A 27,150-nucleotide genomic window follows, 5' to 3' on the forward strand; every position below is an offset into this window, starting at 1 on the left:
CTTGCACCCCTGCATCCAAGGAAAGAAAACTTCACTCCAGAGCCCTGATAATCCTCTTGGGAACAGAACACTTTTCTTTTTTTGTAGTAAGTCTGTTAAAGTATCTCTCTTTGATAAACTCTGCTGTTTTGTTTCAATTAAATCTCTAAAATCTTTCATATTTTCACCACTGCAGGCTGAGAACCTTGCTAAAAATGCACTGGAACCTGATCAGGACTTTGCAGACAACCCTGGTGCTCAAGCCTGCTCTGCTGCTAAGTCAGCAACCTCTGTACTGAAGCATTGTCTCTACAGTCTGTGGTTTCCATTACCCAGTCTGAGAGAGGCTGCTGTCTTGTCACTTTTCATCTTCAAACTAGGAGGCCAAACAGCTCTGGTTAATTAAATTTAAAATGATTCCTGTTTGAACATGCCCGGGCAGCCCCAGTGGTATGCAGCCAAATTCCTTCCTTTGTTTGCCCTGAAACTGTTGTTTTTCAAATAGTAATACTGTATTACTTGATGATCCAGAGTAAGCCTCTCTGTGAGGAGAGGAAAGTTGTGTGTATCTTAGGAATTTGGATGCATAAAGATCTAAAATCAAAATCTCTGACTCAGGCACATGTGTTCAGCACAGGCTTATGGCTGATGGAGGCTATTATACCTTCTCAGTAGTAACTCTTACTAAACTTTGCCAGCAAATTTCATTGAGAACTCCTTGACCCAGGGTAAAGTCAAACAACCCTGTTTCTGGAAAAGGAGCTGCCCTTAACAGTTCTGGCATTAAGCACAGGTACAACAAAGGCCACTCACAAATATTGCCTCTATATAAATTCATGTTATGCCCATACCTTGAATACTGTGTGCAGATTTGGTCACCTCATCTCAAAAAAGATATATTGAAATTGGAAAAGGTTCAGAAAAGGGCAGCAAAAATGATTAGGGATATAGAACGGCTTCTGTATGAGGAGAGATTAATAAGTGGGACTTTTCAGCTTGGAAAGAGGCGACTAAAGGGGGGATATGATAGAGGTCTATAAAATCTTGAGCAGTATAGAGAAAGTAAATAAGGAAGTGTCATTTACTTCTCATAATACAAGAATGAGGGGCCACCAAATTAAATTAATAGGTAGCAGGTTTAAAACAAACACAAGAAAGTATTTTTTCACGCAATGCACTGTCAACCTCTGGATTTCTATCCAGAGGGTGTTGTGAAGGTCAGAACTATAATGAGGTTGAAAAGGGAGCTAGATAGACTCATGGAAGATAGGTCCATCAGTGGCTATTAGCCAGTATGAGCATGGATGGTGTCCCTAGCCTCTGTTTACCAGAAGCTGGGATTGGGTGACAGGGCATGGATCACTTGATGATAACCTGTCTGTTCATTCCCTTTGGGGCACCTGCCATTGGCCACTGTCAGAGGACAGGATATTGGTCTTGATGGACCTTTGGTCTGACCCAATATGGCTGTTCTTTCTATGCTGAATCCTATCTCTCCTCCCTATGCATCCTGCAGTCAGTGGAACTGGGAGCCCATCCTGGTGAAACATGACTAGAAACACCCAGACATTACTATAGAGGGCTTGCCACACCAGTGAGTATTGAGTAGCAGGACACAATACTAGTGAGAGGCAAATGCCATATGTGTATATAGCTCTTGACAGTGATTAGAAAAGTCTGTGCCCTGAAGGGCTTATGAACCAAGAGCTTGACCCTGCCAGCGTTGCTTGTGCTGAGTGGTGTTTTACTCTGAGAGCAATCCCATTGATTTCTGTGGAATTGCTTGAGGAGTGTGATACTAATCAATGTGAGTAAGGGTTGCAGAACTGAGTAGTACGATAAGAAAAACTGTAGACAAATTATGTATGTGCAAGAGGTAAGTGTGACATATAATGCATTGTGGATGGTTTAGATTACAGTTTTCTGTGTTGTAATGGCTTAAATGTCAGAATGACATTTGGGAGTGAAAGAGGAGGGGTAAAAAGTTTGAATTTTTAGGAGGGTCTTCAGTGACAATCCTGAGTATATAGGGCAGCGAGGCTATTCCAGACATCAAGGGTGACATACAAAAGGCTTAATTTTTTTTCTGCTGACAGCTCCATCATTACTTATTTGACCTTTTTCTTGTCTAAGTGTTCAGCTGTCTGTCAGAAGGAAAGCAAATGGAAGAGTAGCTGGTGTATTATCAAGGGTAGAATCATAGAAATGCAGGAGTGGAAGGAATCTTGATAGGTCATCTAGTCCAGTCCCCTGCACTGAGGCAGGGTTAAGTATTATCTAGGCCATCTTTGACAGGTGTTTGTCAAACCTGTTCTTAAAAACCTCCAGTGATGGAGATTATACAACCTCTTTAGGTAATTTCCAGTGCTTAATTATGCTACAGTTAGAAAGTTTTTCCTAATGTCTAACCTAAATCTCCCTTGCTGCAACTTAAACCCATTAGTCAAGTGTATGCCTTGTCCTGTGTTTATTCATACATTTTGGACTTTAGCACTGCTATGAAGCAGTAGAGCTGAGCAACCCATGTATTTTTTTTTTTGCTGCTTATACCAGAGCCAAACTCAAACAGTTGAAGTTACCAAAGCAAACGGGGCCAGGACAGAGCTTATATTCATTGCATTGTTAGCTCATAGTATAACTTGCATTTTGTCCCTAATGCCCTAAACTCTAGCTCAAACTAAATGGTACTTTAAACTCAAGCTAGCTGGCCCATAGGGTGGGATAGGATGAAGCTCGAGTGCTGCTGGAGCTAGTAATGAAGTACAGATGCATCATAGAATATCAGAGTTGGAAGAGACCTCAGGATGTCATCTAGTCCAACCCCCTGCTCAAAGCAGGACCAATCCCCAGACAGATTTTTACCCCAAATTCCTAAATGGCCCTCTCAAGGATTGAACTCACAACCCTGAGTTTAGCAGCTCATCAGTTTTGCTAATCAAACCCCTGAGTGTACTATACTAACTCAAACCAGCTACTGCAATGAAAATAAGCCCTTAATCTCATGTGGAATCTCTCTCAGATTGGCAGCCATATCAAAGTCATAGAGAAATGGGTCTAGAAGGGCTCTCATCCTATTGGGATCCAGGCAGTGGGTGGGCAGAGCCGGCCCACTGCTAAAGGACTTCCCCCCCCCCCAGCCTAAGGAGAGGATCCACAGGACCTAGAAGCCAATTGATTCCAGGGGAATAGAAGGGCTCTCATGGTATAGGTTTACTTAATCCTGCCTCTGAGATTAAGTAAACTTTTTATACTATCCCTGCCAGGTGTTGGTCTAACCTGTTCTTAAACCTCCAATGAGGGGGATTCCACAACCTCTTTGGTAACCTGTTCTAGTGCTTAACTATCCTTACAGTAAGAGTTTTTCCTAATATCTAATCTACATCTGCCTTGCTACAAACAAGCCAGTTCCTTCTTGTCTTACCCCTTTGTGGACAGGGCGAATAATCAGTTACCATCTTCTTTATATATTTGATAAACCCAGTTCTTTCAACCTTTCTCACAGGTCATGTTTATTAAAAGTCTTAGCATTTTTGTTGGCTCTCCTCTAGACTCTAATTTCACATCTTTGTTAATATGTGATGCCCAACATGTGATGCACAGTACTCCAACTGTGGCCTCAGTGCTGATTAGAGTGGTACAATTACTTCCTGTACCTTGTTAATACATCCCAGAATGATGTTTGCTCTTTTTTGCAATGTAAATCAGTCTTTATTACCTCCAAAGTCATTATTAATATAAAGTCTGTAAATGAAAACAAAGCTAAATTCAGAAGACCAATATAGTTTAATATTCCTAGAGATAAGCCTAGGCTTGCCAGAAAGTCAGTATAGTGGTAGGAATTATACTGTCATACAAAAACACAAAACCGACAAATATAGGAAAGTTTAAATATCTGTATAGTATAAAAATAATCTTTAAAAATGCTGCTGGAGATAAGTGTCACATTAGAAGATTGTTCTGAGCAAGTGGATGGACTCACAATATGTTTGTGCCTATGAGTGAACTGACATCAGGCAAAGTGCTCACTTACTCTAGGAATCTCGCTGCATGGAACCAAGGTGGTGGTAGTACATGTTCATATTCAATGCTTTTCAGTGTATGTTCACCTTCAGCTGCTTCACTTGAGATCACAAAACTTGGTTTCTCTCTTTGCACCCTAAACTATGATCTCCTTTCACTGTCTGCCCCTTCTCTCGATTTTTCAAGGGCACTTTGGGGAGGTAGGGCTAGTGCCAAATAATCTCAGTATTTTTATTTTAAGAAAATATGGAGGTGGGAGTGGATTTAAGCAGCAGCCCATACCCTGAGGTGGAAATGGGACATGGTCCAAGCTCTACAGTGCAGTTACAGTCATGTTTCTCTAGACATACTTTGGAATATGGTGCAAGTGTCATAACCTTACCCTCTAAAAGAGAGAGAGAGAGAAGATGGCTTCCAGAGTTTACTTGTGCCCTTTTTTGTCTTCCATACACTCTCACTACTGCTGTGGGATGCATAGACTCTGCTGTTAGGCCTTGTGGGGGTAGAACTTACTTTTCATTGTGCCTATATGACCTGGTGCACAAAAAACAAACAAAAAAACCCATGACTTCTAATAATCTCTAAAGAGAGAAAGTACCTAAAAAGTGTATGCCCTTCCCTCCAGTCTGCTGCACACCTGCACCCTACAGGTGAGTGATCATAGGGCATCTGTGTAAACAGCAGCTCTGTCAGCATCCTTCGTACCTCCTGTAAGGGAGGGATGGGGTCATGACTGCAAGGCCTTGAGTGGTTCATTTTCCTCCTTCAGGGTTTCATGTTGTCCTGAATCCAGTCAAGGTAACGAGTCACATTTGTATAGATGCCTGGTGTGTCTTTCCGTCCACAGCCTATTCCCCAGCTGATGATCCCAATCAGATGCATATGATTATCCTTCATACAGACTAGAGGCCCTCCAGAGTCACCCTGCAAGGAGAAAGCAGGTTAGTAAGAGGTTCATTCGCTTTCTTTACTTGCTGACTGGCTGCTAAGCCTTCCCATATTAGATTCCCCATAGATACTTCCTCTGCACTGCCAGCTTAGGCTTTGTGTAGGGCCTGATCTTCAAAGGTGCCATTCTTCAAGTACAGTCGGTGAAAGCCCCTCTGAAAAATTAGGATCTGTGTTTACTAGGATAGCATCCTACACCTCTTCTGCTATACCAAGAAAAAAAGTGAGATCCTACAACACTTCCTAGCATCATCCCTTTAAAAATCAGAGTCTGAAACTCACATGAGGAATCTTTTAAAGTACAGTAATCCTAGAAAAATCTTGGTCAGGTTCCCCCCTGCCCCCCAAACTGTGTAAACTGGTGACACAGTCTAATGCTGTGGTATGTAGAAAACATACTCATTAGGGAATTACGGATGCTGATATGTGGGGCGTTGTTTCAGGAACTTTAACTATTTGTGCCCTCCCAATTCTGATGCTACTCTCCCCTTTGCCTATTAGTCCATTCCCATTTCTGTTGGGCCATGCCCTATCCTGTCACAGACCCCCCTGATGAGCACCTCCTCATATTCTGTTTCTGTAAAGGAAAGTTACAGGAAACCCTGCACCAGGTGGGGTTTCCTGCCCAGCTATTGGTAACATTTCCTGCAGTTTGGGTTTTCAATACCCATTGTCCTAAGTTTATTTTGGTTAAATGTGGCCTCTTTTCCTAGCTGCTGCGAAGCTTGCAGCATCAGCAAGGGACAGTCTTGCTCCAGAGCCCACCATAGGCTGATGCAGGGCTGCATTTGCTCTGATTTTTTGGAGCATAGTGCTTTGTTAGCAACTATTTTCTGGAGGAAACTAGAGGGAACAGGTAGGGACAGAGGTAGGTTTACCTTGCAGGCATCATCCAATTGCCGGGTGTCCCCTGCACACAGCATGTTTTCAGTGATTGTCTTGTTCAGGTGCTGTGATGTGCAGCGACTAGCGGGAAACAGTCTGACGTGACCTTCCTTCAGCCGCTCTGAGTAGAAAGGAGAAACTGCAAGAGAAATGGATGTATTTGGTTGGAGGGGGGAAGCAGAAGTTCCTTGTAAATGGATAAGTGAAGGGATAGGAAGGGGACTTGGGAGGTACTGAGACTTAGTGAGGTGGAGGGGGGAGCAACAGATAGTTTCTGGCTTGAAGGAGGATCCTGGGGGTTCACATATCTGCTCCAAGGCCTATTCCAATCCCTCCAGATCCCACTCCCTGGCACAATGTCAGCTGCTCCAGTCCCTGTGGGTCTGGAGTTTATGCAGGGGCAGAGCCCACACAGTTTCTATTGCTGGAGCACTACCCCACCTGTCCCCAGATACCTCTGGGGTTTTGCAAGTCTCCTTCCCTCTCTCCATTCCACAACTATCATCAGAGAGAGCAGAGTTTCTAAAGTAGGTACAGAAAAATCTCAACTCTTATCTACTTGAGTCACTTTTAAAATCCATTGGTTTTGTTTTGGCACTGGGAAACTGCTTCAGACCTAGGTGGGACAAGATATAGCTTCTCTCAGCTGGCTGTAGTGTCCTAAATTGTATCGACTAAAAGCCTTCCATTTCAGCCAAAGTTTTTGTTTGATAAAATGGTTTAAGTATGTAAAGTTAGGGAGTGGGGGTGGGGGAGGTATTGTGAGCTCTCTGAAAGGGGTTATGGGTTTAGGGGATTAAACTTGCTCTAATGGAAACCAGATGTCCTATCTGTGTACATGCAGACTCGAGCCTGTGTAACTAGATAGGAATGCATTATGGCTCTACTGAACTCAAAAAGGGACAAAGCTTTTGTTTTGGGAGGTTAATATCTTGGCCATTTTAAGCTTCATTTTGGGCTGAAACTTGGCAGAATAGTTATCTGTCAAGTAATTTTTTCAGAAACATAAAACTTGATTTCAAATGAGGTTTCACCAAAGGATGCTTTTCAAGGATTAGCTTCCTTTAATGCTTTGTCACTTAACCCTCTATTTGTCTTAAAAGTACGCTGATAAACATTTGGAAACATAACTACAGCAGCAGGGAGAGGCCCCAGTCAGAATCTGGGCTCCACTATGCTAGATCCTGCACAGTCAGCCAGCCCTTACTTTGAAGGACACGTAATTTATTAAGAGAAAAAATGCAAGAGTAGGGATAACAGGCAATAGGAAGGAGCCAGGGGAGAGAGGAAGAAGATGGCCATAAGAAGACTTACTTTCATCAGACAGCTATTTGCATATCTAGATGGATAAACACTTTTAAAAAAAAGAGCCAACTAGAAATAATCTAGGTGTGGTTTAGTTGGCTTCTAAACATCTGTTTTTCTTGCTGTTTCTCTTGTTCCTGTTCTCTTACTCAGAATCATACAGATAGTGTGCCTTATTAGAATATAGTGGTGCTATCTGCAACTGTGCAATAATCCTTGACAGGAGAATTTATTTCCGGCTGAATGAGAGTGAGGGAATCTTTCTACATATTAATTGAGAAGATGAAATGCAGAGTTAAGGCTGCAACGTTCCACCTAGCTCATTTGTTGTGCTGGAGTCTTGCACCTCCCAAGATATTTCCAACTGTAGGTTTCTGACAAGGGACGGTTGTAGCCCACATGAGCGGAGCTCACTAGGGTGCTACTGGTATAACTCTGGGCAGAACTGAGGTGTACAGTCACTGTAATGCTAACTACAGTAGTAGTGATTCCAGGGACCACTTAGTTCTTTTTAAATATGAAGGTGAGGGACAGGAGCCCTGTGGAAGAATCCCTTACATAGAGGACATCATCTCCTTACATTCCTCATGCTTGCCGTAGCCAGAGATCTCACATTCCATCCAGTCAGGCAGCCGAAGTCCTGGCTCTGGGAGGCAAACAGTGCGGACAGTGTCCGTTTCAATAGCACACTCTTCGGACCCAGACTTCAGCTGTAACAGAACTGAAAAGAAAATGTATAAGAACAGGCTTTGGCTGGTGGTACAGTTTCTGAACATGTGGCTAGGAAAGTTCTTACCTATATCATTGTCATAAGTTTCTGGGTCAAATTTGCTATGCAGGATGTATTTCTCCACTTGGAATTGCTGCTCATTCTCCTCAGGGATCATTCGATAGGTTCTACCTAGTACAATCTTTAGACGGTCGACACTAAACCTGGACAATGAAAGAGTTTTGAGCGTCTCCCAGCTTCAACTCTAGAGACCCATCCTTTGAAGGTGTCAGCTACCCAGCAGGAGCTCAACTTTCTCTCATGTAGAATTGTTACTCCTTACATACCCAATCAGTCTGGATTTATATTCAGGGCATCCTTGTCTCCCTCATAGCACCGACTATTGCATACAGTGGAAAAGTTCATCTGCTCTCCCCTTCTCTCTCCTCACCCCATCATGTCTCAGGCTGCCTCAGGTTCTATGCTCATTGCCCTGTATAACAGATTTATTCTTAGTCTCCTTGAGATATCTTATGTCCCACAGCCTGTTCACCTCTCAATTTCCTTTTTTGATGCTGGCCATGTTCATCTTGACCATCTCTTTACTGTAGGACTTTTGATACCTCCAGATGCTTCCTTTGTATTCTCTCTTAGAAAAAAAAATCAGATAATCTTTTCTTAAACTCAGTAACTAGAATAGTGTGCAGGGTTCCAGATGGGATCTCGATGGAGCCACCCACAGTGGGATAGGGGTCTCCATGACTGTAGTTAATTTTCTGTAGAAAGCAGTCACTACAGCATCTCTCCCATTCCCCAGATTTGAGCCTAGCTAAGCAGATACAGGGTTAACTCACAGAGAATGACATTGTCAGTCAGTTGTGGAGGTTAAACCCCACTATTCCTACACTATTGTTCTTAAGTACAGTAGGCCTACCCAGAGACCATAGCCTCACCTTCCTTCACTGTGCTACTGCTGCAGGAGAGTGCTTTCCTAGCTGCAGCAGTGAGGCAGGTGATGAGGGGACCTTTGTATCTATTTAAGCTGTCCTACATCCCCAACGGTGGTGGTGGTGAGGAGGATCTTATTCCATAGCTGGGAAAGTAATGTAGGGAATAAGAGGTTCTGAAGGGCACAGTTACTCGGACTCCCTCTGCATGCAGCAGCTCTCACCGTGGCTCAGTGTCTCGGAAGTCAGGGCACTGGGATCTCTTTCTCTCATTACTGCAATAGGGAGACCTAGTATCTAGTCCCTGTGTCAAAGGCACTAACTGGATTCTTCTCTCACCTCTCCTGGAAACAATGGGCAGCTGACAGGACCCAGCAGGAGTTGATCAGGATTCCTCCACACAGGAAATGCTCCCCAGTCACTCGCCGATACCTGGCAAAAATGGCAGCCTGCCATGGGTGGGAGGTGATGTCTGTATGGAGGCCACCTTTAATTCGGAACTGGGCCACTTTGTGCTGCCGTAGGCCACACATGGCTGTGAATGACAAACACAGAAAAAGGCTTTGTGCTGTGGCCCTTATTCTGCTCTCCCCTCTCTCATGGGCTAAAAAGTTCCATGTGCTTAGCATCTGCTGAAGCAGCACTGAACACAATGCTGTTGATGACCTGATTTCTCTTACCCCCTGGAAACCTGGCACACGGGCAGGAAAGAACAAGGAAGCCCTGCCTGTGCCCTCCATTCTACTGCCTTCCTTGCAAGTCTGGAAGACACACCTGTGTGGAGCCACAGACTCCCCTGCTGCTCTGCCACAGCTGCAATCCAGCTCCTACTTACTGAAAGGGGCTTGCGTGTGACAGTGGCAAGAAGCAGAGCAGTAGGGATTCAAAGGAAGAGAAGATGGGGAGAGCAAGTGTGAGGATGTCTCTTACAGCAGACAGGCACGTCGCAGTATTCCCACTTTGTCTGGCCTGCCTCCAGCACGTGGCACCATGGCCTGGAGTCATTGTCAGGGTTTCTGGAACACAAAAAAGGGGCGGATGTTTCAGCTGCTCACACTCCCATTGGATCTGTAGAGAGCCTGGTGGGGGAGGGGACAATGGAGAAAAGCATTGTTTTCCAAAAACTGTATCCTTCAAGTGTAACTTAGGGACAAGGCCACCTTGTTATCTTTCACTGGAGGATACCAGAGCTGTGCCTAGTAGTATCTGCAGAAAACTGCATGCATGGAGTGACATCACAGATAATCACTCTATGGCTAGGCTGCATGTTCCCTGCAGTACTGTGTATCCCTTACGTCCTAATTCACGTGACAGGTCAGAGCTGCACCGGTCAGAGCTGCACCTTAGGGAGAATGGGGGAAGGGAGATTCCTTTTAAAAATTGTGAATTAACTCCCTACCTACCGGCAGAAATTGTGGCTCTCGAGACCCAGCTGTTTGGCATTGACCCGCCAAGCTGTGTAGAATTTGTTGGCAATGATTTTGGAGTCCCATCTCAGACAGGTGGCACCGGAGCTGGTAGTGCTGTGGCTACCCCGGTACTCTCTGCCCTTCCCAGAAAAACAGTCCTTCTCTCCTGCAACAAGAAATCTGCAGATTAACTGATTAGTACCAGCTGCTAACTATTCCCAGCATCACCACCTCAGCTGTTTATATAATGCAAATAATAATCACCACTACATCAGTAAGACTGCTGAAGTCTGTGCCTTTTCAGCGAGAAAAGTTAGAAGCTTAAATGTAGTTTAAAGTGCTCAATTCTGCAGCCTATGGAAATGTCTGTGGGCCCAGGGAACCCTTAAAAAAAAAAAAATCTAGCCTCCACAGCAGGTATCCCCTCTGCCCCTGCACATACCTTTAAAGCAAGCAGGTGTGCTGCAGTATTCCCAGGTATACTGCCCCCCTTTGTAGACATGGCACCAAGGTTTGGAGTCATCATCTGGGTTTCTGAGAGAGATGGTAACATTGTGTATACAACTCCATACCAATGCACAGTCCAGCCCTTGCAGTCTGAGTAACTTGAGGAATGTTGATTGTTACATGGAAGGCAGGAGTGTTGTTTTTAGCGTGCATATATGCAGTGCTGAAGCACGAGAGCACTAAGGATTGGATTATTTAAGGAGGGTTTGGAGAGGCAGGTTGCGGCTAGGTAGATTGGCTCAGGAAAGGAGTTTCAGGTACAGAGGCAAGGGTGCGAGAAAGGAACGAAGGGGGTGATTAGATATGCAGCTTGAAGCAGAGTGAAATCCCCTGTGAGAGTCAGAATGTAGGGCCCAGGAAGGAAGTAGCTTCCTGGCCTGTTTCCACATACAGTCACCACTTTGTCATGGTACTGTTACAGGGAAACCCTGTCATGGGCAACCTCAGCAGATCAGATGTGACCTTCCTTAGTTTCCCCTTCATCTGCTCATGCAAAGAAGAGTTGTCTTTTTCAGTATCAAATTCAAACCCTTTTATTCACATGAAGTGCCACAGTCCACAGACCCCTTATGCTAAGCACAGTTCCTCCTAAAACCCCAAAGCAAAACAAGGTTACAGCAGCTCTTCAGTCACATGCCAAGGTCACCTACCCAAGAACCATTAGCCACTCTGTTCCAGTTCATTATGAGCCTGCTTCGGGGCCCCTCTCCAGGCCACCACCCTGAGAGTTCCAAGACCCACTTCTCTCCCATCAGCGTTCTCCAGTAGCCCCAAGTCAGGTCACTCATGAGAGGGCCCGTCACAGTGTTATACTCCCTCACACTTCATCACCAGTGAGTCCTACCCCTGCTCCTGTGGGCCAGCCGCAGCCTCTTGCTTCTGAGCCCAGCTTACGCTGACTAAGCTGGTTCTTCTCATTCCTAGGGGTTTCTTCACAAAACTTCCTTCAACTTGGCAGCGTTCCCAAGCAATAGCTAGTCCTCCCAAGAGCTTACCTCAGCACTTATTGCTGGCAACTCACAATTACTGCTCTGCTTCATCTGTTCTCCTCAGGCAACTCTCTGCTGCTCCATCTGTCTCTCTTCTATTCTCAGAAAACTCTCACCTGCCCCTTTATAGGCCTAGATGCCTTTTCTTAAACCCAGTTGGGAGGCAACTAACCAGTCAGGTGCATTGGACCCTGCTTCACCTTAAAGGGGCCAGTCACCCTGTGACAGGTCCCCTACACTGCATAGTCTTCCTCCACCCCATGCTATACATAGCACTGTGATTCCCCCCCCCTGCACATACACACAGCACCACACATTGTATACCCCATCACTACAATGGTAGCTCCTTTCCCCTGCTCTCACCTGCAGTAGTTGTGATTGCCAAGTCCCAGTTGAACAGCATCTGCTCTCCGCCCATTGTACTTTTTCTGAGCCAAGGCACTGATATTCCAGTTTAAGCACTCGCTCCCACTCTCCGTCACGCTCCACGTCCCCCTGTATGTTACTCCCAAGTCTTTATAACATGTGACTTCGGTATCTAAGCAACAGGGAAGCAAAATTATAGCTTCAAACTGGTCCCACATGGACTCTGCTTCCATCCCATGAGCTTCTGAGAGCTGTTCTCTTATGGAGGGACCCCAGGTACCACAGTCACTAGCCCAGCATAAATGCCTCAACAGTCTAGACCCCACGTGTAGCAGAGGGTATTCAGCCCCGAGGCTAGAAAGTATTTATCTAGGGTCAGGCCGGAGCACAGGTATCTTCCCCCCAGATGCAGCCTTAGATCCCCTGTAATACTAGCTCTGAAATAAATAGAGACAGCATAGCTCAGGGGCTGTTACGCTGCAGCAACCTCTGGGTAGCTCTTCTCACAGCTCTGGGTAGCCAAACCCTTCCCCATTCCCCCAGCCATATGTAGCTGAACTCACTGCACATGCACTCACCTATCTCACAGTGCTTCCCAGAGAAGCCATGATGGCACTGGCAGATGAAGTGCAGAGGGGAGTATAATGCCTGCTTGCATTGCCCCCCATTGTAGCATTTCTTGTCAGCACATCCTGTCAAACAAACACAAGCCAGGAAACCTCATTAGATTTCACATCCTCAGGCAGCCATGAATATCTCCCCATCTGAGAAACTGATGTGGCCCAAAAATTAAATGAATACTTTGCTTTATTTTAAATAAGGATGATAATATGGAACATGTGAATAAATGCAGTACACCTGTTGGAAATGAGTGTCTAGAAATGAAAATTACCACATCTGAGGTGGAAGGAAAACTTAAAGATGTTAATGTGCTCAAATGTGGGGGGGACCAGGTAATTTCCATTCCAAATATGGAAAGAACTGGCACATGAGACTGCTAGTTGGGTAGCAAGGATTTTGAATAAATCTTTCTCTTTGGGGATAATACCATATGATGACTACTTAACATCATGCCTATATTTAAGAAAGGTGCGGGGGCGAGTGATTGGGTAATTACAGACCTGTTAGTCTGATCTCAGTAGTATGCAAGGCTTTAGAACAAATTGTGAAGGAAAGAATAATTAAATGCATGGATGTAATGGTAAAGGCGATGTAATGCAACATGGGTTTACCAAAGGTAGGTTGTGCCAGGCTAACCTGATTTCCTTCTTTGAGAAAATAACTGATTTTTTTAAATAAGGGAAGTATGGTAAATTTAATATACTTGGACTTTGGTAAATCATTTGACATGGTACCGCATGGGAAACTGTTAGTTAAATCAGGGAAGATGGGGATCAGTACAAGCATTGTAAGGTGGATAAGGAACCGGCTAAAGGGGAGTTATCGGACTGGAGGAAGTTACCAGATGAGTTCCTCAGGGATTGGTCTTGAGACTAATCTTATTCAATATTTTTATTAATGACCTTGGCACAAAACTTGAGCATGTGCTAATGAAATTTGCTGCTGATAGAGTTGGGAGGCATCTTGAGGAGAATTGGAATATTATACAGGAAGATCTGGATGATCTCGAGACTGGAATGACAGAAATGGGATGAAATTCAACTGTACAAAGTATAAGGGTCTAATAAGATTTTCTACAAGTTGGGAGCTCATCATTTGGAGGTGACAGATGAGGAGTGAGACCTGGCTGTGGGGATCCCTCACAGGATGCCTATGATCTACCAGTGTGGCGCAGCTGTGAAAAAGGCAAATTCAATCCTAGGATGTATCAGACAAGTCATTTCCAGTAAAGATAGAGAAGAACTAATGCCATTGTGCAAGATATCCTTGTAAGACCTCATTTGGAATACTGGATACAATGCTGGTCACTCATGATACAGAGAAGAGCTACTAGGATGATCAGGGGAACAGAGGGCCTGTCTTAGGAAAGGAGATGTGAAGGACTTGGCTTGCTCAGTCTAGCAAAAAGAAGGCTGAGAGGGACTCGGATTACTCTGTATAAAAACATCAAAAAGGGGGTAATTACTAGGGAGGCTGAAGAGATATTTAAACTAAAGGACAGTGTGGGGGCACAAACAAATGGATATAAACTGGCCATGAACAAATTCGGGCTGGAAAAAAAACTTCCCAGTAGGACTTATCGGGGCAAACAACTTAGTTTTAACGGAGGGTTGGACAAATTTATGAGTGATGGTATGATGGAGTTGCTTGTGATGGTAGGGGCAAGGCTCAGCAGTTCCTAGGGTTCATTTCCAGTTTGTCTTAAGTTCCTTAAAGCTCATGCTTCTGGGTTTCAGCTGGCAACTGGCAGGGGTCAGAAAGGGACTCCCCCCACCTCCATGTTGTGGGTTGTTTGTTTGTTTTTTAAATCCCCTTCCTCTGAAGCATCAGGCCTGGCCACACCTAGAAAAGGGACATGGGGCAGAGTGATTCAGGGCTCTGAGGTGGCACCTCTGTATCTGGTGCTTGACAGGCTGGTTCCTGCTCACATGATCAGGGTATCACTGACCCCATATGTGGGGCTGGGAAGGAATTTTCCCCCACGTCAGTTTGGCAGAAAGCTTGTTTTTTTTCGCTTTCCCCTGTGGGCCTGGGTCACTTGCCAGGATTATTTGGGTGTATCTCACTTCATCATTTCTCTGCCACTGCAGGGGCCTGAGACATTGGTGAATTTTTATCCGTCCTGTTCTCTCTCTCTGGCACACAATAGTGTATTCTCTTGTGGGCTGTATAATTTTTGCTCTAACTGTGGGTGCTGGGTGGTGGTGCTAGTCTGTGATAAATAGAAGGTCAGATTAGATGACCTGTTGATCCCTTTTGGCCATAAACTATGATCTGTGACCTCTCCTGTCAGCCTCCTTACTGCCCCTTTCTCTCTGGCATGTTGCCAGACATATATCTTGTTTCCTGCTGCTGGTACAGCTTGTACTCACCTCCACCCCTTTCCTCCATCTTCCCCACTCACCATGGCATATGCTTTGGCTCTTATCTCCACTTACCTCTCTGGCCCAGCCTGCACTCTTATTCCTGCTTCAATGAGTAGGCACATCCTAGTGCATCCATGAAAACCCCAGATTATATGTGCACAATCATCATTCCCTCGAGAGCAGAGTTCCCCTTTCTGTCTAACAGGGCTGAATGCTGGAAATGCAGATGCTCCCCTTTCCCTTCCCAGCTCCTGCTTCATACTCACTTCTGACAGGCACGCTGTGGCAACGACTCCAACCGCTCTCACACACACAATATTCTACTCTGCCTCCTGCAGATCGTAGCCAGGTCTCTCTCTGCTGGTAAATCTGTCTGGATGAACGGTCAGTGCAAGTGGCTGCAATTGGAGACAGGAAACCCTCCTTAGGAAAAGGCAAATGGGGCTGTCTGACCATAGAGGCTCTGCTCCACTCCCTTTCCTGGACAGCAGAATGGTCCCCTCTGTTAACAGAGCTCTCTTCCCTTCCCAGGCCAGAGCTGCTTTGTCCCTCTCCCTGCTGTGCTGTTGTATGTAGAATTCTGTGCTCCGCCAGCCTCTTTTTATGTGTGTAGGAGAGGGGAAAGATCTTCCTTGTCTTTTGAATTGTGTAAGAGATTACAGCATGCTGGGTATGTTCTCCACCATGGCCAAATCTGTTAGTACAGCCTACGAGAATGGGCATAGTTGGAGCATGAGCCTGGCCCTGGTTTCACTTCCTCGGCACCAGCCTGCTTTGCCTTGGGCACATCTGCTTAGCCCAAGTTAAATGGGTTTCCTCTCCCCTCCTTACCTTTAGATCTGGCTCCCCGTTTGAGGCGCACAAGGAACTCCTGCAAGCAGAGAAAGAGGAAGCCTGAGTGGCTGCTGTCTTAGAGATTCAATTACCAAGTGCTCCCAAAATCTGGACTCCTTTCCCAGGCCCTGCAAACCTGGAGAGCTCTGAGACACGCTCCCACCCTCCCCAATGTGGCATTCCTGGTATTGGGGGGAGTGTCTTAGACACACTTATAATAGTCCAGGATAGCAGGGACCAAGCACAAATTGGCTCATGTTCCTGGGGTTGTGCATTAAGTATCCTTCCAGTTGTACACAATTTACATGTGCTAACCACCATGCACTATTTCTGTGTAAATGCCAGACATGAGAATTTAGGCAACAGCCCTTCCCCAGGCCCAGAGGTAGAGAGAAAATCAAGTGGAGCCATTAAGGTATATGAAATAGAAATACTTTCACAAAGAACATTTCTTTAATCTGGTCCCAAGTAACACAAAGCAGCACAAATGACTGAAGGGCAGAGTGGCTTGCTAATGAGGAAAGATTAAGAACTAAGAAAGTTAGAATTTATCTGGATCTACGGTTTTGAGGCCACGCAATGTCTGAGGCTAGGGGATATGGGAACCTTCTGCATAAATTCAAAGGGTCAAGTGTAATTGAGGATGATAGGATGGTGTAAGTAAGACTGATGTGGGGAAATCAAGCAAAGGCTGACCATGATGGAGACTTTTCTAACAGTCAGGGGTATCTGGCTATGGACAGTCACCCAAATAGAGTGACGGAAGGTGCATTGCTTGATACAATTAAAAACTGCCTTGGATAATTCACTGCAGGGAATGATCGCAGCCTGGACTCGGGGCTGAACTTTGGGACCCTCTTACAGCTTTTCTGTCTCTGACTTCTATAACTGTGTAACTCTGCCCCTTCTCCTGACCAGCAGAGACCAATGGAGGTTCCGGCAAGAAGAGGTGAGAGTGCTGCCAGGCCAGGGCTAGGGAGCCAAGGGGTGCTAGGACCCTCCAGGGATCTCCCAGAGTGGCACTGGCATGTTGACCTCTTACCTGGCACTGCAGAGCGGTGATTGTTGCCATCAGCAGGTAGAGACACAGGAGTTTCCCTTCCATCCTCTGTGTTTTCCAGTGTTTCCTTCAAATCTATGAATCTAAAACAACAAACAGAAAAGGTGAGCAAGGAGCCTCCAGTGTGAGCAGAGGCTGATATTGTCAAAGCACACAACAAGAGCTTTTACCCACACAGCTCCCAGTGATTTCCAAAGGGAAGGAGGCTTGCAGGGAGTGACTAAATCCCTGAGCTGGCTTTGCAATTTGAGAGCCTAGGAGCCTTGGTGTAACTTGGAAGGGCCCCTGACAGTCTGGAACCAGACCCACCTCCCCCTGCTTAAAGTGGTAGGGGGAGGAGGGCGGGGTTGCAGACCTGGGAGTGGGGAAAATAATAAAATAAAAGTTGAACTGCATCATTGAAGGCTGCACTTCATTGTTACCAAAGTTGCTGCTCCCAGGTGATGATAGACTCCCTGCTTTTTTCAGACCACTTTAAAGCACTACCACCTCCCATAGGTAAATGGCAGAAACCACGTTCCTAGGCTCTGGCACTAAGCAGTGCCAATCTGGCACTACTTGGGATGACATTGGCAAGAGACAAGACCAGTTCACTTCTCCGCAGGCTGTGGGATTCCAAGGGTGCTGAGTGGCAGCCGAGAACTCTACACTCGCACAAAAGAAATTGTGACTCCCAGATTTGTCTAATAAAACAAACTACAGTGGCTCAAGAGAATCCAGAACAAGGTGTCTGAAAGAGTAGGAGTGTCTAGGTTGGAGTGTCGGCTCTTGAGGGCCCAAGAGACACCCGTGCTGAGCAAGAACTTGCTGGTTCCAGTCTAGGTCTCAAGTCTGTGTGAGAGGGTTTGCAGATGGAGTTAGTAAATTTTTTGCATAGAATCAGAAGCCTGACCATTCACATCCTTACCCCCATACATACATGCTGTCACTCAAAGGATAATGCTGCCTGCTGATGGATTGGTTAGCTCTGGGTGAGGGAAAAGGCTGAAGGGCCAACGAGGTGTCTGACAGGGGTGTGGACAGCACTAATTAATTTAAAGCACTAGATCTGTTTTTCAGTATTTTAACCTCCACTCCCTGTAGGGTCTGGATTTTATTTCCGCCATCATCCTGCCCCTCTTGCAGGCAGTTAAAAGTAGGTTAGTTGGCTGGGATGCTAGCTTGTGGTCTGGCACTCCATCTCACTTATTCAAGCATGCATTTCTTTCCTTGACTCACTTCCCTGTAGTCACAACAGTTTCTCATTCCCTATAATCTACCTCGGCAGCTGTCACTTCAGACAAAGCTCTATTCCAGCCCTTATGAGAAATCTTTACATCTTCTGTCCCCCCACAACAGTAACCTTGGGGAACAGTCTGTTCCTGCACAGTTCATTAGCTCATCTGATGTGATTGAGAGGAAGAATGGACTTAGATCTCTGCCTGCATCCATCTCTTCCAATGAATACATTACTTTCCTTCTCTCCTTCCCCTGTCCTCTTTCTTACCTGGCTGCTTGGAGCTGTCCTGATCACTACTGATTACAGTGTGACAATCCAGGCTCTGAGGAGTTCAGTAGTCTTGTGTGTTCCCTGTCCCTTTACTGAGCAGCATTTTCAGCCTCCTTTGGTGATGGACTTAATGGCGGCAACATGAGCTCTGATCTCTATAGCTCAACTCTGCAGTGGCGTCTCTGCCATCTCATTCTCTCCAGTATCCCCTCCCCCAGTCTGTTCACAAAGAAAGGCAAGAGACAGGCACTTTTCTTCACTATAGCAGCAGAGAATTTCTTCGTGGTTTGGGGAAGTTGTTGGAGAGAGGACAAAGCCCCATTGAGCACCTTGCGGAAAGTTTTTATCATACAACTTCAGTCCTGAGCAGATTAAAGCATTTTTATATATAAAATTCTCCAGTCCAGACTGCCCCTGTATGGAGCCAGGCACAGTTCTTATCCTAGCACAAGTAGAACACCCTTGAATAAGGGGCATAGGCACTGAGGGGCTCTTTGAGGAGGTCTCTTCCCCACGGGGCAATGCAGCTTTGCTCTGGTCTCATAGCACTACTTTCATCTCTGTGACCATTCCTTGCAAAGGCTTCCTTTTTCTTCAGTTAGCTCAGTGACTTCGTAGCAATAATAAAAGATTAGGGAAAGGAGGGTATATAAGCAATCTTCTGCAAATCCTGACCTTGAGAGTGTGAGTTTAACAACTACAGGGGGAAGTTCATCATCTTTTTCAGAAATGTTACTGAATTCAAGAACTTGTAATAAACCTGACTGTCTAACCAGGAGTCACACTGGGATAATAAAGGGGCTCTATACTAATGTTAAGGGCATGTGGTACAGCAAAGGTTAGGATACTGAGGAAGGTAGATTACAATTAGTATACAGTTCATGGGGACTCCACTCTGGGGGCAAAATAGCACTAAAGGGCACTCCAACACTTTGTTTTTCCACGTTTCTGAGCCACAGATGTTAAGGTCCTTCTGATCCTGCATAACACAGGCCAGCAAATTTCACAAAGTGTTTCCTGGATCAAGCCTATAATTAAGTATCAGATTTCTGGTTCCAGGTATCATATTTGCCTGGGTTAGATGGTAAATTCCTAGGTACAGGGACATTCAGTAAAGTGCCATATACTTGCACAGCTCCCTTCAAGTAAGTCATTTTCACCTAAAATCATACTGAGGACATTTTTTTCCAATTGAATAAGGCAGGATACACTGCCAGAGTGGGGAGACTTCTCATGAGATTGCTAGTGATGGCCCTCTGTACCCAGCATGTGAGATTTCAGAACCCCCAGTGTTACTGGTGCTGCAGTCAGAAACTGATTTTTTTTGTCCAACTGTCATGTAAGTAGATTCTCATTATATTGTGACAAGAGCATCATAAAATTAAGGGATTTTGCATCTGTCTTCCTCCAAGAGTGTACTGACTGCTCTAGATAGCAGGAAATAGGAGTAGCAGCAAGAGGATTTTGTTTCTGTATGTTTTATCAGTTTCTAAATTCTAGGATTATTCTGCAGTCACAAATATTTCTGCCATATCATTCATCTGCTCTCTCACCTTTTCTCATTTTCTGTCTCCTCTGTTTGTCTACATCAGGCGTCCTTGAGTGAGCAGAAAGCTGGCCCAAATATTTGAAAGAACTGATATTTCATAAATCTGGAGTTCAGTCTCTGTTGTTTAAATAAAGCCAGTAAGGGCAGCTGGAAAATGGCTGGCAGAATGCAAAGATAACAGATTAGTCAGTCATCAGGTCAGAAACAAAAGCAGAGAGAGAAAACGAAAAGAAGTCTTATTTTAAGAAATGGGGTGTGACTGACGGAAAAGCAAAAGACGCAAGTGAACTATTCCAGGCCCTGAATCAGAGGGAGCAGTGGTAACATCAGAATGTAGGCTGCCATGTCTCATGATAGGTCTGTAAAAAGTGGGGGATTCAAGAGGGCACGTGAGAGGGTTACAGGCACTTCAAAAAATCTCCTGATGTCAAACCTGGAGAAACAGTTTTGAGAACGCACATATATTTCCACATTTCAGTGGTAAAGTCCCTGGTGTTCATAGAATCTCCCAAGAAAGACTCTCAGGGCCCTGGCTTTACAAAATGCCTTTTACAAATGGGTCCTTGCTGTATAGCAGGCCTTTTATAAAATAATAAAAAAAAAAAAGGTGCAGAAACATTTTCCAAACAGGCAATGATTCTCAGGAATATGGACATGAATCTGACATAAGCCTCTGAAGTCCCCAGGAGTGCTGTAGCAAACTAGCATCTCCATCTTTGTTACCCTAAAGTCACAAGACTGTTGATCTAATCTAGTGCCAATTTATTACACAGAAGTCCTCAGGCTGCTGCCTGAAATCAGAGCTATGCTATGACTTCTTTGAATTCTTTCAGATGCTGTAGTATAACCATAACTTGATGTACATTAGCACCATAAGACCAATGTCACTCTTGCCAGCCAGAGGGAGGCTGCAATTCCTCCTCTTCAAGCAGTACATGAGAATGGAGGTTCTTAAATCTCATTAAGGGAAGTGAGACTATTCATCTGAAAAGAGGAATCTCCAACCTAATCCTCCAGCAAGTATCTGTCTGTGGAAGAGTGTCTGAGCCATTTCTTCTGAGGAAATTTAGGATTCCCTGGAAATAAGCCAGTTGTGGCAAAGTCTGAATTTCCTGCAGTAGAACAAAGTATTAGAGCTAACCTGGGTAGTCAACTAGCAAGAGTCCGACTATGTGGAATTAGGTGGAACCGGAGCTTGGATAGGAAAAAGAAGGAATCAGAGATGTTTTTATATCCTGAAAGGTTTTGTATTAAAATCTTGGAGACTGGTATGACAGGAGAATCTTCCATTTAAAAAGCATCAGAGCTAATTAAAGGAAGAATTAAATATAAAACAAATTCTGTCCCAATTACACTTAGCTTGTTAGTCAGTTTTTAATGTAGTCTACTGTACACGCTAGCAGTGGTGACCTGCAGCTCATATCCTTTAATTTTCTCTCTACCAGATAGTGTTTCCTATATCTCATGGATGTCATCTGATTCCTTTGTTCCAATAACCCTTGCTATTCCTTCCAGTCAGCACCTCTCCAATACACAGTAATGAGTGCTAATCCCCTCTCTGTAGCTGTAGGGCAGTTCTGATGTCCAGAGTGCTTGGAAGGCTGGTAACTGATGTTTGCCTGATGTATGTTGTTAGACTTATCCCTGGCCTCGGCTGTGCCTTACCCAATGAGAGTGTTCTGAACGATAAGCCCTATCTAGGAAAGCACATGGATTTCCAAAAATATGAGAATGTTTACATGGATAGAAGCAGAGACCTTCTAGCAATAATCTTTTTCGCCTAGCTGCCTCTGGCCTAGTTATGCCTGTTACTTTGACCCTTAATGCTTCGGCCCCTGTGACCAGCAAATAGATTCCAAGGCCAGAAGGGGCCATTGTGATCATCTAGTCTCACCTCCTTATATAAAGCAGGCTATAGAACTCCTCCAAAATAATTCCTAGAGAAAATTTTTTAGAAAAACATCCACTTGTGATTTAAAAATTGCCAGTGAGGGAGAATCCACCATGACCCTTGGTAAATTAATTCAGTGGTAAGATAGAAAGGGCTGGATTTACTGTGCTGACACTTTCATTCTGTATAAAATAAATTAAAGGTAATCCAGGTCATACTATGCTTTAATTGATGTTGTCACTTTAAAATTTACTCTCTGGCTAGATTCTTATGGAACTCAACGGATTAAATCTGCTTGATTTGTGCAGACCTGGGGCATTTAGGTAAATGGGCAAATGTTTTGAATGAACTAGTTTCTTGTCTGAAGTTAAGTAGAGAAACAAAGAGGAGGGAGGGGAAAATAGAATGGGGGGAGATGAAAGAGGAAATGTGGCTAGGATAGGGTGTTTTTAAAATGTTTGGATTGAGGTTTTAAAGGAATGTATTAAGTGGTGTGAAGCCCAGAGAGGATGTGCACTCCAGGGTCTCCAGGACCTGCTGTGCTCAGTCTGCACAAACACCTAAGGAGACAGACCCTTTTCCAAAGCATTTACAGTCTGACTAGAGCAAAAACCCCCAGGCTGCCTTTTGTAGAGATCAGTTAGGAGTCAGTGCAGAGATTAATGGGCTGCACTTTTAGGGATGTCTACACTGCATCTGGAAGCAAGCCTCCCAGCCTGGATCCACAGACTTGTGGTAACAGGTTCATGCTGGCATTCTAAAAATAGCTGTGTAGACAGTGCTTTGATGTTGCAGCTCAGGCTCTGAAGCTACCCTCTTCTCCCCACCATCAAGCTTCAGATTCCAAGCTCCAACCTGAACTGTAGTGTCTACACAGCTATTTTTAATGGGGTAGCATGAGTCTGTGGATCCAGACTGGGCGGCTCACTCTCTCACAGATACAGTGTAGTGCATACATGCTCTTAGTGCAGCACCATCCCAAGAACAAACCTCTGCATAACACCAAGTGAGCAGGGTAGCATGTAACTAGTCTATCTGCCTCATGATGCTTTGCCCCCAACCTTCCCCAGAACCACTTACCTGCATCCTGGTGCACCTGCCTGATGATGTCATGATAACCTTTTGCTAAACAAAGCCGGGGCGCAGTTCTGGAGTTAGTGCACCTAATGCACACGTTGTGTTAGTAGCACAAAACTCATTACCAATCTGGAATCAACACAGCGAAAGGATTCTGCATTCTACAGATATAGCTACATCTCTGCAGATGTCTCAGAAACAAGAATACTTTGAACTTCACATGTTCAGCGTTAATGATTTAAGAATCACAACTCTCCTCAGCAATAGGTAAATAAATGTTACTCCCAATTTAAAGGTGGGGAAAGCAAGACCCATGGAGGTGAAGTGACTCACGCAAGGTCACATCGACAGTCTGAGGCAGAATAGAGATTAAAAGTCAGGAGTCCTGACTTCCAGTCCCATGCTCTTCTCATTAGAACCCATTGCCTTGACTCTGGATTTGGAATCAGTAGCTGTTTGCCATTTGTGCTGATACTTCTCTAAGCTGATTTAGCTGATCAGAAGGGCATAAAGTCCGGGCCTCACTGCCACTCCTGTCTGCAGGGAGAAAGAGTCTTAGTGCCTTTCTCCCCTTTACTGCATGCTGAGAGGAGTTGTAGTGCCCCAATCCTGTACTGAGCATTGTGGTGCCTAGTTTCTTACTATTTCTTCCTGTCCGCCACCTCCATAGCCAGGGCATTTATATTTATATCCTATCCCTTCAGTGTCTCTGAAATACACCATTCCCTTGACACCTGTGAAGTCTGATTTACCCTTGGGAATTGTTCTGAAGATTTGCTGTAGCTCTGGTTGTGTTTGGGAAGAGGAAGAAGCCTAGAGAGCCCACGGAGGCCCCTCTGTCATCCCTGCTTAGACAGGAATCCTGAAGAGAAATATGCAGTCTGACCTCAGCCCCTCTCATGAATACGACAAATTATAATGTCACAGCTGGCACTCTCGGTCTTTTGTTGCTTTTGGAAGATTTGTTTTATCTGTTCTTTTTATTCATATTATTATTTTCTTTTTAATTTACACTATTCTTTTCTTTTTCTCTGTGAATGGGGCTCCTACCCAAGTGCAGTTCAGTGCCAGAGGCTGTCAGTCCTTTAGCTGCTCCACTTTTCCCTGATTTGCGGGGGTAGCAAGGCTTTCCTGAGAGAACTGGAAAGCACCATCTGTCTCCAGCTTCATAATTTTCCCCAGAGGCTTAAAAGAAACAGCTAAGTTAAATTCCATATTTTGAAGCACTGTGCATCATGCTAATTAATTAAGAAGTAATAATTAATATCAGAAATGTGACCTTATTTACCCCTGCTCTACTCTTATTGCAACACTAAGTCATACGGGGAAAGGGAAAGACTCTGCACAGACAGGTGCAGATTCACACGTACCTTCACTTCTCTTCTGTATTCTGCTGATGGTTTCCTTTCAATGCAGCCTGGATGTGCTTTGAATATGTCTAAGCTCTGATCTCTCTAAATAGCTCCAGTGTCCTTCTTAAAATGCCAGTCAAGGGGGTGGAGACTTTACAGGGGGGTGGGTGGGACTTTTTCACCCAGAGGAAAAGATACACAGTGGTAGGCTGTGGTGATGAGGTCAGGATGGGCTGGGTTAGTTTTTTCCAAAGATGAGGGGGAGGAAGTGCCTGATGAAGTCAGCAGAACACATCCTGGCTCTCATCCAATCAGTATTATTCATGGTCCTGATCAGAAAGCAGTTAGTGACTCCACAGCGTCTTTTTTTGGTGCATTCCCTTTTCTCTTGATTCCTTTTGAGAGCTAGGAACAGATCAGATCAGTGCCACTTACAAAGAGAACCTTCATCATGATTCCAGGAATGGCGGGGAGAAAATCACCCACACAGTGCCCCAAGATATACAGAAGTTCATTATTTCCTTGGGGCATCAGCTTAACTGGTGCTGTACAAACTATAGAGAAAGACCATGTCCCTCCTGCAGGGAGCTTTCCATGCTAAAGCAGCAGATGATGCAGTTCAGGCACGTAATGCACCAGGCGTCCGTCTCTGAATGGTGCCTATTCACATCACTTGAAAAAGAGACACCGATCTGTGAGTGGAACAAAACCTGTCCTGGCAGTCGTAGAGAGCACAGAGCAGTGTATGGGGGAGAGGACAGGGCAGGAAAGGGTGTGAGGGAGATAACTGGAAGAAGGGGGAGAGAGACGAGGACCTCAACAGAATCCCTGAGTCCAAACACAGCAAGATATTGGACAAATTGAATCTAGGTTTGAATTTTGCAGTCTGAGGCCCTGTGCTGGGATAATGTGCTCCTAGCACCAGAGATAAGAGACTCCATGCACCCAGTCTACCTGTTCACTAGTGGATGCTACACTCTCTCAAATGGCCACTTTTCTCTAAAGGTTAGGCCGTTGCTTCTTGGGGCAGAGACTGTGTCTTACATGTTTGTGCATGGCCACCCACATTGATGATGCTCTTAAAATAGAGGCTACCTGATTTTAACAAAAGCAGAGGTTTGAATTCTTATTGCCCAGTTTCCTTGTTAACCACTAGGATCTTTATACACCCTGTATCTTTAACACAGAGATTCCTTAGCTTTTCTCTTTGCTCTCAGGAGATTCTTGCTGCCTCATCTGAGATCCTGGATATTCCTCAGCCTTTTAGTGTAGCCCCACATGACTGTCACCAGGTCACATTATTAACACTCAGAGATTAAATTGTCTGGGGAGCTCATTAGAGCTTTTGGGAAAATAGACATTGGGTGGGAGGCTCAAGGCTGGAGAGCATTTCGGGGGAACTGGGAATACAATTTAAGGAACAACAAGTTAAATTATTTTTCATTATTTGAGTCCATCTAAGACTATGACTCTGATCCTTAGAACCAACAACCTAAAACCAGTAATAACCAATTAAAGCCCTTCAGAAATTCCCATAGGGACAAACGTGATTTATCCCACTGGAGGAGGGATTGGATGGAAGGACGAAACATGACCTCGAACCTTTCTGTCACTAACTTCTGATTCCCTGAGGCAGATTGGATTAGGTTCAGATCATAAAGATGAAGCATTTGGCTGAAATAGCTGGAAGCAGCATGAACTACAGGCTCCTTTCCAGGAAAAGGCCACAATAGGCAATGCTGCTAAAAAGGAAGGAATTGACACTTGGTTGGTGTGCTGTCAGTGATGGGTGTGGAAGGGAAAGACTGGAGAGTTTGTAATGCTTTATGAAAACCCTGATGGATTTTTTAGAGCAGGAATGGTTGCCCTGCCAAGGCACAGATGAGTTCAATCCTAGAGGAGCAGTCTGAGAAATTAGCTCTCTTATGAGGAATTTTATACAGTTTAAGGTCAGAAGGGACAATTAGGTCATCTAGTCTCATCTCCTGCATCAGTAAATACTAATGACTTGAGTATATAAGACAAGGATACTACATATGGGGGGTTATGGAGGCAGAGAAGCTGCGGCAGAGGGGCTTTTCTCAGAAGAGAGGGCGATCTGACATACAGCTCTATAGGTACTACTGTATGTAAGCATGAAGGGCAAAGGACAAGGTGGCAGCCTTAGAGCTGGACACTATGGCATTATCATTGCACACAGGTTTACTCTGATGAGATAATTGCTGCAATAACAGATTTGCGGAAACTATGAAGAAGCTGATTCAATAGGAATCAGATTCCTGCCCTCAACTTCACACTGAAATTACAGTCTGATAGTATGTCCAGGGAAAACAATGTGTGAAAGGCTTTCACTTTCAGGAAATAGCTCAGTGGTTCTCAAACTTTTGTATTGGTGACCCCTTTCACACAGCAAATCTTTGAGTGTGATTTCCCCCCCCTTAAATATAAAAGTGTTTTTAATTTATAACACTATTATAAATGCTGGAGATGAAGTGGGATTTGGGGTGGAGCTGACAGCTCACAACCCCCCACATCATAACCTCATGATCCCCTGAGGAGTCAGGACCCCCAGTTTGTGAACCAATGAAATAGCTGGAAAGAGCTCCTGTCAGGCTCTGTGATGAGGGTTACCTGGCACCTTTAGCAAGAGGAAGTGCTGGCCAGGGCATAGTTGGGGAGAAGCAGGGGGACATTGCCCCCCCAAACTGCAAGCCTCAGGCAGGTGCAAAATCCCGCCCCCCCGACATTGGCCTGATTGGAACTTCCCCTCAGATATAGAAATCAAACTAAGACTATGCTGGTGAACCTTTGAATTTGGCATGATTTCCATGCAGTGAGGAGATACCT

General features: G+C 44.8%; 1 protein-coding gene across 2 annotated transcripts; it reads right to left on the reverse strand.

Annotated features, from left to right (window-relative positions):
* Positions 1 to 3,743: 3,743 nt before the first annotated feature.
* On the reverse strand, positions 3,744 to 24,437 carry PLAT (plasminogen activator, tissue type). Of its 2 annotated transcripts, XM_050940047.1 has the most exons (15): positions 24,322 to 24,429; positions 18,432 to 18,653; positions 16,928 to 17,028; positions 15,883 to 15,922; positions 15,318 to 15,449; positions 12,643 to 12,756; positions 12,062 to 12,236; positions 10,645 to 10,736; positions 10,197 to 10,368; positions 9,724 to 9,809; positions 9,133 to 9,328; positions 7,934 to 8,070; positions 7,718 to 7,858; positions 5,826 to 5,971; positions 3,744 to 4,923 (listed from the first exon to the last, which is right to left on the reverse strand). In XM_050940047.1, exons 3-15 carry the CDS (start codon positions 16,988 to 16,990, stop codon positions 4,765 to 4,767), a joined length of 1,653 nt encoding a protein of 550 aa, XP_050796004.1. In that variant the 5' UTR covers positions 16,991 to 17,028; positions 18,432 to 18,653; positions 24,322 to 24,429; the 3' UTR covers positions 3,744 to 4,764. The 2 variants fall into 2 exon arrangements, with proteins under 2 accessions (XP_050796004.1, XP_050796002.1); XM_050940045.1 differs by lacking the exon at positions 18,432 to 18,653 and having other exon boundaries at positions 24,322 to 24,437.
* Positions 24,438 to 27,150: the final 2,713 nt, after the last annotated feature.

The sequence above is a fragment of the Gopherus flavomarginatus genome, chromosome 2, assembly GCF_025201925.1.
Source record: "Gopherus flavomarginatus isolate rGopFla2 chromosome 2, rGopFla2.mat.asm, whole genome shotgun sequence".
In the NCBI taxonomy this organism is placed as follows: domain Eukaryota; kingdom Metazoa; phylum Chordata; order Testudines; family Testudinidae; genus Gopherus; species Gopherus flavomarginatus.